This window comes from Phytophthora cinnamomi (assembly GCF_018691715.1).
Source record: "Phytophthora cinnamomi strain GKB4 chromosome Unknown Contig7, whole genome shotgun sequence".
Classification (NCBI taxonomy): domain Eukaryota; phylum Oomycota; class Peronosporomycetes; order Peronosporales; family Peronosporaceae; genus Phytophthora; species Phytophthora cinnamomi.
The window spans coordinates 998835-1011042 of NW_027150940.1; the positions used below are offsets into that span (position 1 = coordinate 998835).

Genomic DNA, 12208 nt, shown 5'->3' on the forward strand with positions numbered 1-12208 from the left:
GGAACTTCAACCGCAGTCTAGACAGCTCGATTTGGCAGCTCCGTCTAAACCGAGAGTTGTCCGTGCGCGAAAATACTGACCAAGGTCGACAACTTGGTGGAGGACTCTCGATCAACGCCATTAAGGGGATGGAATCTTCGCTAGCGACAGCCGTGCTCGCCGTGGTGGTGGCGCGGAGCTATTCGACGTCGACAGAATCTGTGCAAAGCGATGGGTCAACACAAGCGTCTGCTATCTGATTCAGTGGGCGGACTATCACGTGCTCACATGGGAGCCTTCGCAAAACATCCCATGGCAACTACGAGTGAGTTTCGAGCGAGAAGCTATCGACTTCACCTGGGTGTACCAGTCAACGAGAGGAAGGCGTGGGCGGCGCCGACCGCATACGCTTCCAAGTAGGCGAAGCACTAGGGTGACGGCTGAATGCATTTGCTTTGATGAGCGAACTTACACGGCTAAGTACATTTGCTTTGATGAACGAATTTAGTAAGTACTGGGTCAGTACTGCATTTGTCCGCACTGGCTGGGAAACAAAATGTAACGTTAGTACCCGATCGTAGGTCGGGTTTTTCAAGTTCTTCGTCTTTGAGGAGGCAGATGAAGTCACCGGAAACATTCTTCGCAGACTTCCCTCTCCTGGAATATCGGAAAACCTCTGGGCAACGAACACTTCCCACCGTTCAATATGGGAACTTCTGTTGGGTTTTGCGATGGGTCTGCAATACCTTCATGAAAGAGGAATTGTTTGTGGAAGTCTTACTCCAGATAAACTACGACAAGTAACACGGCGAATCTCCAAGGTGGAGACCTCGTCTTGCTTTCACGGGATACCACGAGCGCTGCGAATGTCCGTGACTTTGGCTTGTGTACCCTTTCCCTTTTTCATGACATAGCCACGGCAGATTATTTGACTTGGTCGTGGCGGCAGCGCTTAAATACCCCAAAACCGATGAAAACACTCCCAGAACGTCCTACTTACGTTGAAAATGACATCTCCTTACCAAGATATGCGCTGAGAACGCCGCACAGCGAGTTGAGATGAAATATGTTGTCGAACAGCTCCACAACGTTGCCAATGGCGAAGATACTCTGTCAGAGGATCGCTTAGATCCCCCACCTAGACCTGACATTGACGATCGTGTTACCTTGGAATGCAAGACTTCGACGATAGACGGGCGTGACGATACCGGTCGCGATGAAGCTGGCAAAGTGATCTTTAATGATTATTTTCCTAGTGATGAAAGTGGAACTTTTAGCAGCTATTCTACCAGTAAACCTGGAGCCGTGATGAACTGTGGTGATGCGGACCGTGACGAAGCTGACGAAGTGTGCTTTTATGACTATTTTGCTAGTGATGACAGTGACAGTGTAAGCGACAATTCTACCAGCAAGCCTGATGACGTAGCAAATCGTCTTGCCGAGTTGGCACAGCTCGGAGTGTTTGGAGAATCAAGTGCTGATGGCAGCTCAGAGTTAACTTACACGGCCATGGTTGATCAGTACAATCATCCAGACTTTCAGACTTCGATCAGCGTCGTTATGGAAGATATCGAAGATCAGCTCGATGATATTGAAAGCCCTGCTAGCCCGATGGATCGACACGTATATGAACGTTTAACGAGTATATATGGTTATCTGCTGTCTCTCTAAGTGCCGCCAAGCTCTACTTGAGGCGGTTGTTTCTCTTGCTTCGTCGTTTAAGTGGTCACTAGCTGACCGTGTAAACTCCAGTTCAAGAACGATTGCATCGCGTGGAATTGGACACCGGAGTTTAGCGTTTCACCACAGGATCGATCACTTGCTCGTGCGCTTTGATCTACCGGCGCCGCTAGCCGAGTTCACAGCTGGAAGCACCGATGGGACTGGGACCAGCAAATGGAGGTGAGCAATTTCGATACCGTGCTCAATGATCCAGGATATTTCACTGAGCTCCAAGATGAAGACGAACGAATTGGAGTAGCTACGTTACTCGCCTTTGAAATTAAGCGACGCAGCACAATATACAGCACTGTCACTCTTGAAGCAATGGCACGCGCATTGGAGGTTCTTATCGGCGAAGTGGCAGCTTTTCCAGATCTCCCGCGATGGTTTGTTCCGTGGCATGAAATTGAAGTGCGTGACTATATCAGCTCGGGCTCTTTCGGCTCGGTGCATCGTGGGAAATGGTTTTCGGCAGATGTAGCAGTTAAACAATTATTCCAGGCTGACATGGGCGACTTTGTCCGCGAAGTTGAAGTGTGGTTCTCGCTAAACCACCCTAATGTGATCAAGATCTTTGGAGCATGTCGTGTTGGAACACCATTTTTCTTGTGCGAGTACGCGGAGAACGGGACACTCGCCGAGTTTGCTCGTAAGGAAAAGTGGCAGGACTGGGTTCCAGGTTTTACGATGTTCGGGCGTTCTCGCAATCCAGTGTGGGCAGCTCTGTATAACGCGGCAAAAGGGCTTCACCACCTCCACCAGCGTGGTATAATACATGGCGACCTCAAGGGAAACAACATCCTTGTAGGTGCCGACCGGAAGGCTAAACTGACCGATTTCGGTCTCACTGTGTTTGCTGAATCTCGGGGTCTTCAGACTGATGAGCCAGTTGGTGCGGTTCGCTGGAAGGCACCGGACAGACTAGGAGACGTTGACAATGGCCCGTCCTTCGAGTCGGGCATTTTCTCGTTTGGCAGGTGTATCCTTGAGCTGGTGAGTGGAGAGCTTCCTTGGGCTAGCAACAGCTCCGAACTTGGTGTTCGACAGGCAGTATTGCAAGGGAAACTACCTCAGCGCCCACATCAATTTGCTGACAAATATGGAGCCTCGTGCACCGAATGTGCTGCTTCGATCCATCTCGACGAATCGACAGCTTCTCGGTGGTGATGATTCTACACTCTTACATCGGAAGGCTAGCATAGACAAAGTTGAAACTGGATCGCGGTGTCTTCAATTGCCAGCTTCGCAGCAGGCAGCGAGGGAAAATTTAAGCACTTCCTCATCAGCAGCAGTCTGGCTTCGTCTACAGCCACGATCACCACTCCACCGTCTCAGAGGACTCTTTTTGGGCCCGAGATGCTTTGCCCAGCTCGTTTCGTCGTACCAGCCTTGCTCCAAGCTTCCGCGACTTCAAGTTTAAGGAGCACTTCAAAACGGCCACACAACACGGACATTGTGAACACACCGGAAAAGAAGCTGTGGTTAGATTTACCTGCACCTGTTTATTGAAATGATCCCCAGGCAAAGTCATTCTCCTCCTTGTCCATCGTTTTGGCGGCTGGTGTATCGGTTGCTCCCACAGCTGGAGCTGCAGGCGACGACCCGAATCCGAACGGGTCGGCTGCAATGTCCGCCTTCACTCCGAACGGCTGCGCAGGGGCGGGGGCATTCGGCGTAGCAGCCCCAAATGTGCCCCAGCCCCCGCTCGACGCGCTGTTGTGCGACTGCATCAAGGCGGGGCCCGCGCCTTTCGGAGGCGTCGTCGAGGCCGAGGCCGTGCCGAGCTCCCCGACCGTGAGCGCGCCCTTGGACAGCGCAAAGGCGGGGTTGCTGGCCTCCGCAAACGCCGCTCCACTCTGCTGGATGAAGCTCCCCGCCGCGGACCCGCCCGACTTGACAGCCACGAGCCTGGCCAGCACGTCCGTCTTCCTGGCCATGAGCTGGGCCGTCTGGTGCTGCAGCGCCAGCAGCTCCTGCGTGAGCTCGCCCGCGACCTTGAGCGGGTCTCCCCGCGGCCCATCGTTCTGTGCCACCTCGGACGCGACGCTGCGCATCTGCGCGTCGATCTGCATGCTCTGGATCTCCTGCTTGGCGGCGTGCACGTGCTTCTGCAGCAGGTTCTTGAGGTCGTCCAGGGCGTCCAGCGACCGGGCCGCGCTGGGCACGGGGAAGCCCAGGCCGTCCACCTGGTCGGCCACGCGCTCCACGCAGGCCTGGAGGCTCTGCACGGCCCTGGCCGCGGCCTGGTCCACGCGGGACAGCACCTGCGCCTCGTGCTGCTGGGCGCGGAGCTGCGTGGCCACCAGCTCGGCGAGGCTCGTGGCGTCCGCGAGGGGCGCGGCGGGCGAGGCCGGCGACGTGGCAGTGAAGGACAGCGGCGCGTCACTGGGCGCGTCCAAGGAGCTCGAGGGAGGCGAGAGATGGAGCGAGGGGAAGAGGTAGGAGGGGAAGGCGGCGGGGATGCGCGCGAGCCCGCGCTTGGTCATGCACACGATGAGGTGCATGCCCATGACGAACGCCGTCTCGCCCACGCGGCCGTCGCCGGCGTCGGGCGGCAGGCGCAGCGCCTGCAGCCGCGCGTAGAGCTCCTGCACCTGCTCCTCCGAGAGGCTGGACTTGCGGAAGAACTCGAGCGCCGCCTCGCGCGCGACGGGCAGGCCGCTGCCCTGCGTCAGCTTGGCGAAGAAGGCGCGGTAGCGGCTGCCCTCCAGCTCGATCATCGTGTACAGCTGCGCGTCCAGCGGCGCGTCGGCGGCGGCGTCCACAGAGACGGAGGCGGAGGGGAAGGCCGCGAAGGACATGGCGGCGGATAAATGCGGAATGGCGGCGAAACTTCACTTTGGGTTTGGTCGTTAAAAAAAAGCGTTTATTTCAGGTGGCAGACATGAATTTAACGCACAGCTTCAAATTTGAAACGGCTGCGCGCGAAAAAACGGGCGCGCCACTGTGGCTGCGTCAACTGTATTAATACCGGTAATACTGCAAGACGCTCGAGCGAGCGATGAGCACTAGGCCGAAGCGCAGGCAGGAGGGGCGCAGACCGAGGGACGAGGGCGTGAAGGCCGTCGGGTTCCAGGTGCGCGCGGCCTCGGGCGCCGCGGGCACGGGCTCCACCAACCACCTGCTGCAGTACTCGACGCGCGCGTGCTGGCAGAGCTTCGTGCGCCCCAAGGAGACGCTCGTGCTGGCGCTGTGCGTGCGATTCTCCTGCTGCCTAGCGGTGGCGAGGGTTATTAAATGTTACGGGTTATTTGGTGCAGAGAGAGCAAGACGCTGCTGTCGGAAGTCCGCATTCTGAACAAGGTGAGGGGGAGGCGTGAACCGGTTGAAATGTCGGGCTGATAATGGTTGCTACTTATTGCAGAACGCGTGTGCCGTGAGTGTCAGTGTGGCGGTGGAGAACCGACCGAGGTCCTACGTCCACGGTGCGGCGGACCTTGGTTGATTTGTGGCGGTTTAATAAGTGTATATTCAACTGATGATTGCACGTGTGACTGCAGTGAAAAGAGTGGGGAATCTGCCGCACAACCGCGAGGTGTGCGTGACGCTGCCGTTCTTCCCCTGCAATTTTGTCCGGTAGGTTGTCGGCTCGCTGCTTGTGTCGATGGAGTTGGGGGTTTGATTTATCTGCTCTTTTCGCTGCACTTGCAGACTGCAATTCGAGCGTCAAGCACTGTCCTCAATAGCCGTTTACGCGTACGTTTCCTCATGCGGATACCTGAGGTGAGATTAGTGCCACTTACAGAAAATGACACTGGATGTTCAGAGTCCAGCCTTTGGGTGTCCCCAGCGACGACATTGAAGCGGAGTCTGGACCCTCACTGTGCACAGTCCTCAGTCACACTACCGAGGTACGCTTGGCTCTTGGCCGTATTCAACCTTGCTTCATATATGACTGATAATTTTTGTTGCTATAGAATCTTCTGTTTGGGTCCTCCTTACGCGCCAGCCAATCTTTCATGGATTGCCTTAGCGACCACCGCTCAGGGTACGTCCACCAACAATTGATTGCTCAGGACGCTACATCAGGGCTTACCAGCTTTGGATTTGGTTTGGCAGCTCGCCAGATTGGATGGCAAGACAACGTTCATACTTGCTGGATGAACGAATTGCGCGTTTAGAGGCCGCGCTGTTCACAGTGTAATCCCATTCTCGCCCGGAAGTCAATCTATCATTCGTGCAGGCTACCCATTTCCGTCACTCACGAAACATGGAAACACTCGTGATAAGGCTGCATTCTCGCGTGTAGCATCATTTTGAATAGTTAGGTACGTAAATGTGTACCCAGGTCGCCCGCTAGTACAGATTACTTACCCGGAAATCACTGTCACGATGATGCTTAGGTACCCATACAGGTCCGTATATCTGCCACAAACGTCACCTTATCATAGATGATTTCATTTAAGATGGGATTCGTTGGAATACCAGCTATTACGTGTATACAAACTCGTGCTCACACTCCACTGGCAATCTCCCACCTTTCGTTTTCCTGTCAACCACCGAGAGTACGCTAAGTCCAAGGAATTCAAGCAAGAACCGCAATGCGTACTCCATACATCGTGTTACTGCTTGCCATCGTCTATTCCTGCTCGGAAGCCTCCACCATCGTCACCGCTGAGAGGTCGAAGAACGCTTCCCCCAAGCACGTCCTCGGCTCTAACATCGCTAGTGGGTACAGCGTGCGTGTCTCGAATAGGATGTTAAGAACACCAGAATCTGCAGCAGTCGAGAGCGGCAATACATTCACTGAAGACGATGAAGAGAGGGCGGGCAATGCAGCATCGGTGTCGAAACTTGCGGAAGCAGACAAAAAGGTCTGGAAATTGCGAAAGGCTGACATGAAGCTGTCTCAGGCAGTTAGGATCCGACAAGGCAAGGACCCGGCAGGTTTGTTTGGTATGTTCGACCGCTTGCATAACACTTGGGCAAAAATCGATAGCAGCAAGAAGACTGCAATGGTTCCGGTTTACGAAGGTCTTCAGGGAGAAGAATGGGGTTGGTAGCAGAGCTCGCAATTGGCGATTTTCGGGCTACCCGCACCCGCCCGATCGCTCCTCTTGTTACCTGCACCCGCCCGACAGTACCGTTCGGGTACCCGAACTTTACCCGGCCCATTATATACAGAGCCAATCAAAACAAAATGTGCAATATATGGTGAGTTCATTTTACTCTCAGTCGATGAGATCGCTATTAGATCTCACTACGAGAATATCATCTAGCATCGATGGGTTGAGGGAATTCCACGATTTACACATTACGGTTCCCGCAGTGGAGAAACCGCTTTCCTATACGGCGCTTGACGCCGGAATGCATTATCGCCCTTCCCACCATCGCAAGCTTCGGATATGCTGGTTTACCTGTGGAGTTCCACCATTCCAATATGTCGAGGTTGGTTTTGTCGTCTTTACCTAGGGAGCAGCTCATGTTTTTGTCGAACTCCTCTTGCTCATCAAGATTTACGCATGGTGCATTTTCGTCATCGCTCTCGTCCGAAGAGCACAAGTCTGCAGCACCCACAATGAATGAAGCGGAACTTGTTTTCTGCTTTTTGTGGGAGCGAGTACGGCCTGCACACGGTTTAGTAGATGATACAGTCGATCGGGTTGGTGAAGCACTGAGAGAACTGGTACTCTCCCAGCGTCTTGTACAGTCGCTGTCGTTGCTTGGGATGAAAATAGCGCGGAGAAGCGGGTTATATCTATAACAAAGGCAAGCGGTTGTACTGTATGCAACATTACAGATAGACTCGGGTACCCGCAACCCACCCGAGGATAATTTCGGGTACCCGCATCCTACCCGAAGTTCGGGTATACCCGGCCGGGTAAGCATTTTTACCCGGGCTCGGGTACCCGATTGCGAGCTCTGGTTGGTAGTTTCCCCGACTACAGCTGTTGGAGACTAGAGTCCCGGAAGAAAAGCTGGCGGCCACTTTCGAAGCGCTCCAGCACATCCCAGATGTGAAAGATATGGCCGTGACGATGCAGAAGTATCAGCGCAAGTTGTGGATCGACCGGGGCGAGGATCCAATCTGCATCGGAAAACTGCTAGGCATCCGTCACACTACGGCAATCACAACGGAACGCGGTCAAAAGGATGAAATCCTTAGTGCATTTACCAAGATGTACTACAACTGAAGTCAGCGAGGGGTGCAGCAATGAGTCAAGTAGCCATCGACGATACCAACGGGTCTACTGTCGCTGTTGGTCGGGACAAGGGCAGGTGCTGCCGTGAGGATGTTGCCAATTATCCGCGAGGACAACGCACATCTACATAACCACATGCACTACATGTACTGTAAGCACAAAATACTACAGTATACTAAAAAGTATCGTGTAAGCCTTCAGTGGGCAGTTTTCGTAAGTATTGTAATGGGGAAGGCTGTCTTACAAGCAATTGATTTTGATGAAGCTGTCAATGGGACGAAGAACTGGTGGCGCGGCACTGCAATGTTAATCCTACATAGTAGTCGTTGTTGCTCAAGGCAATGTTCTCCTAGCGGCAGCAAAGAGCTAGCATGGTTTAGTGATAGACCATTGATTTTAGGAAACTATTCTATTAACTACTGTATGATTATTATATACACAACCCATAGCTTGCCCATTTACTACACTTTTGGCAATAATAGTGTCATACTATTTTGGCGTTACACAATCAGTGCTTCTCTTGTCGACCTGGACCGGGTTCTGGTAAGGGGGGGGGCAATATTTTGCCGTTGAGCGATTTCTTCACCCATTGTATAATGCCACCACGCTTGAGCACGACGTAGGATCGCTGAAGCTCGTGGCACCAGCAACTCAGTAGCCCATTGCCATTGAGTTGTACGCGGCGAATGGGACGGGCAATGAGCCTGAGCCTGGCAACCGTTTTCGGGTAGGGATTCAACCCGTGGACTTCGACATCAGCACAAACACAAAAAGTGAGGGACACAACAAAACTATTCCAAAAGAGGTGATGTATGTGGGAACAAATGGTGGGGAAGACTTTGGTGTACCGCTTACCACCGACAAATGAAAAAAAAAACAGAAAGACTAATGTGAGCTTTCGTACCGTAAAGCATTACCCTGTGGTTTACTCAACGATTCACCTTCATGCGCAGCTCAGTCACTGAACTGAACTTTTGTTCACCGCAAGGGGGGACTCAACCCTCTCCACGAAATGCTCCTCCATTTGCTCTTGCATTTCCGTCGTCGCTTTCTCGTGACAACGGGCTAGACACGCGAATGCACCCACGAGAACAAATAATACTGGAACGATGCCGAATCCGCTAATTTTCCACATCGTCCGCGCGCCGTACTCGTCATAAATGTAGCCACCCACGAGTGATGCAATACCGGACCCAATTCCTCGCTGAAAGGCAGACAACAAGCCGATCATCGTACCAGCCGCCCCTTTCGGTGCTGCAGCGTACATATAGGTGGTCAGACATGCCGCCAGCAGTCCATAGGTCACTCCGTGCAGCATTTCAAGTGGCACAACATACCAGGGCTGTACCATGTAAGCGTATACAATGACGCGCACGAAGTAAGCGACAATAACGATGACAATGCACAAGGCAGTTCCAAATCGATTGATCATGGAATTCGACAAGAAAAAGACCGGTATTTCGGACAGCGTTTCCACGGCAACGAAGACGCTTACAATAGTAGCTCCGTCGTCAGACAAGTCGTACACATTCAGGAAGAGGTAGCTATCGATAAATCCACCGCTCACACCAGTCACGAGTGCAACGAAAAATAATACGAGAACGTCAGGTCGTCGGGCGATGACCTTCGCGCTGTTCCAAAGTAGACCTTGGTGTCGAGACTGCTCATTGCCGTCTCCGTAGCCGGTGGGGATGTAATATACCAGCACGAACAACGAAACACAGGACATTCCGAGCATCATCGTAAAGCACCAATCGATCCCAACCGCAGACGTCATCATACCGCATATGTATCCTCCGACGCCATAACCGAAAGCTCCGTAGAGTCTCTGTTTGCCGAAATCTCCTCCATATCGATCAGTGAGCTTCATAGCTGCAAGGTCCAGCATCGCGTTGGTGGGCATCATTTGTAGATACGCCAAGAAAATAGTCGCGCACATGAGCGGAAACGAATCCACAAATTGAATGGCGAACACGAGAAATGCAGATGTGATGTGGCACCACACGTGAACTTGCTTGTGAAGGTGCAGCGTGTCTGCAATCGCTCCCCATATCGGCGGACCAAGTAGCGTACACAAACACGGGATCGCGAGTAAAATGCCGATTTTACTTGTAGAGAAACCCTTCCCTTCGAAGAAGATCTAAGTAACGTTAGTATCAAGGACACTTGTTAGTGATCATTCATGTCGTATGTTAATAAATCGGCCACGCACCGATAAGTACGCAATGAGTGAATTGCAGTAGTAGTGTGCGACGAAGAGCAATTTGAGGGGAACGAGCTCTTTTGCCTCACCCGCGTCAAGGAAAAACATGAGACGGCAGCGCATGGCTGGTGGTTGATCACTTTTCCGTGCCAGATCCACACCAAATAGCAAAATGAGCCGAGCCGCTCGTGATGAGATTCCTCAGGGTGCCCATCAAAACACGATCTTGATTATGTCTAGATCCTCGCGTGCGGTACACACAACCGTGCTTGCATCAACTAATGAGGTGAGCCAACGGTGGTACTGCAAGTTCATCCACAAAACGAAGTCGTCGCGAAGATTGAAAGTGTAGGTCGGCCAGTAACGTATGGTTGTGTTCATCTAATCAATATATTGCGCCAGTAACGTCCTTTTACTCATCTAAACAGCTGGACTACGCAGGAACACACGTCAGAGCAGCAGATCTTAGTCAGCGTTTTAGTCAAGTCGCAGCGACTCCAACTATTTTGCATACTAGCATGAAGCGCCAGCAAGAAGTGTGGTAAGTTGCGTTAGCAAAATCAAATGCAGAAAACACACCAAACGAAAATGAGGAGTTGAAGTGATATCGGGGAATGGTCGATTTCAAAGAAATTAGAAATCAAAGGTGTGGTTTTGCTAGCTCCTGAGGGATGTAGAAGACTCGAACTCCTAATTTATTCGAGGGGCTGGTGCGGCGAGTCCTTGTTAAAATCGGTCGGAGATTCAAGTTCATTCACGAATTGTTTTTCTAGTTCCTTCACAGCAGAATTGTGCCGATGGGCCAGCCACGCAAATAAAGCTATCAGCACAAACGAAGCCGGAACGAGCACGTAAGCACCTATTTTCCACATCGTCCTCACCCCATAGTCATCGTAAATGTATCCACCGACGAGAGACGCTATGCCTGCCCCAATTCCGCGCATGAACGCTGAAAGTAGTCCAATCATAGTCCCAGCAGCTCCTCTCGGGGCCGCATCGAAGAGATAGGTAGTCAAGGTTGCCAACAGCAATCCAAAAGTGACACCGTGAAGCAGTTCGAGCGGCACGATGTACCATGGTTGCTCCATGTAGGTATACACCATGTCACGAGTGAAGAATGCGACCACGACGATGGAGAGGCAAACGGCAGTGCCAAATCGCTCGATCAGTGTACTGGATAGAAAAAAGATCGGAATTTCCGATAGCGTCTCCACCGCGACAATCACGCTCACAATTGTACCCCCGTCGTCCGACAAGTCGTAGATATTTAAAAAGAGATAGCTATCGATGAAGCCACCGCTGATGCCAGTCACCAGCGCAACAACGAACAGTACGAAAACGTCGGGGCGGCGCACAATATGTTTGACACTACTTCGAAGTAGCCCTTTTTGCCGCGGTTCGTCTTCTTCATTTCCGTATCCAGCCGGAATATACCATACCAGTAGAAATAACGAAATGCAGGACACCCCCAACATCATCGTGAAGCACCACTTGATCCCAACTGCAGACGCCATCATACCGCATATGTATCCTCCGACGCCATAACCGAAAGCCCCGTAGAGCCGCTGCTTCCCGAAGTCACCACCGTACCGGCCGGTGAGCTTCATCGCCGCAAGATCTAGCAGTGCGAGCGTAGGAACCATCTGACAATAGGCTGCGAACACGGTGACACACATGAGCGGAAACGACTGCACGAACTGGATCGCGAAAATCAACACCGCCGATGTGATGTGGCACAATATGTGAATTTCCTTGTGACGGTGCGATACGTCGGCGATTGCGCTCCAGACGGGTGGTCCGATAATCGTACAGAGGCATGGAATTGCCAGCAAAATACCGATTTCACTCTTGGAGAAGTCCGAGTCCTCGAAAAAAATCTACAAGAACAAAACACGTGTGGGCATCTAGTCGAAAGCAAGTCCCGAGGACAGTGACATACCGGAAGGTATGCCACCAGCGAGTAGCAGTAGTTGTGGACCACGAAGAGCATTTTAAGAGGGACAAGCTCCGTCGCCTCGCCGGCATCGAACAAGAACAAGGGGCGACACCCCATTGTGAATTTTGGTGCCAAGCGGTGCGAAAAGTGAAGTGAGTCGAACCTGGCGCTTTGAAACGAGCTTTTGATGACACTCAGCAATGATGACGACGTGCGCCGGTCGAT

The 12208-nt window shown here is 52.4% G+C and overlaps 3 protein-coding genes across 3 annotated transcripts; 1 reads left to right on the forward strand and 2 right to left on the reverse strand.

Moving 5' to 3' along the window:
* Positions 1-2983: 2983 nt before the first annotated feature.
* IUM83_11105 (EF-hand domain pair) lies at positions 2984-4502 on the reverse strand (the record flags this gene model as incomplete). The annotated part of the gene is made up of 4 exons (XM_067935648.1): positions 2984-3004; positions 3086-3127; positions 3200-3239; positions 3304-4502. 4 exons carry the CDS (start codon positions 4500-4502, stop codon positions 2984-2986), a joined length of 1302 nt encoding a protein of 433 aa, XP_067798817.1.
* A 200-nt stretch (positions 4503-4702) lies between these two features.
* On the forward strand, positions 4703-5845 carry IUM83_11106 (Galactose-binding domain-like; the record flags this gene model as incomplete). The annotated part of the gene is made up of 8 exons (XM_067935649.1): positions 4703-4893; positions 4962-5004; positions 5066-5126; positions 5202-5277; positions 5353-5397; positions 5468-5552; positions 5619-5689; positions 5761-5845. 8 exons carry the CDS (start codon positions 4703-4705, stop codon positions 5843-5845), a joined length of 657 nt encoding a protein of 218 aa, XP_067798711.1.
* A 2957-nt stretch (positions 5846-8802) lies between these two features.
* IUM83_11107 (Major Facilitator Superfamily (MFS)) lies at positions 8803-12100 on the reverse strand (the record flags this gene model as incomplete). The annotated part of the gene is made up of 4 exons (XM_067935650.1): positions 8803-9984; positions 10057-10186; positions 11638-11924; positions 11987-12100. The coding sequence occupies 4 exons, from the start codon at positions 12098-12100 to the stop codon at positions 8803-8805; spliced, it is 1713 nt and encodes a 570-aa protein (XP_067798709.1).
* Between the last annotated feature and the right edge of the window lie 108 nt (positions 12101-12208).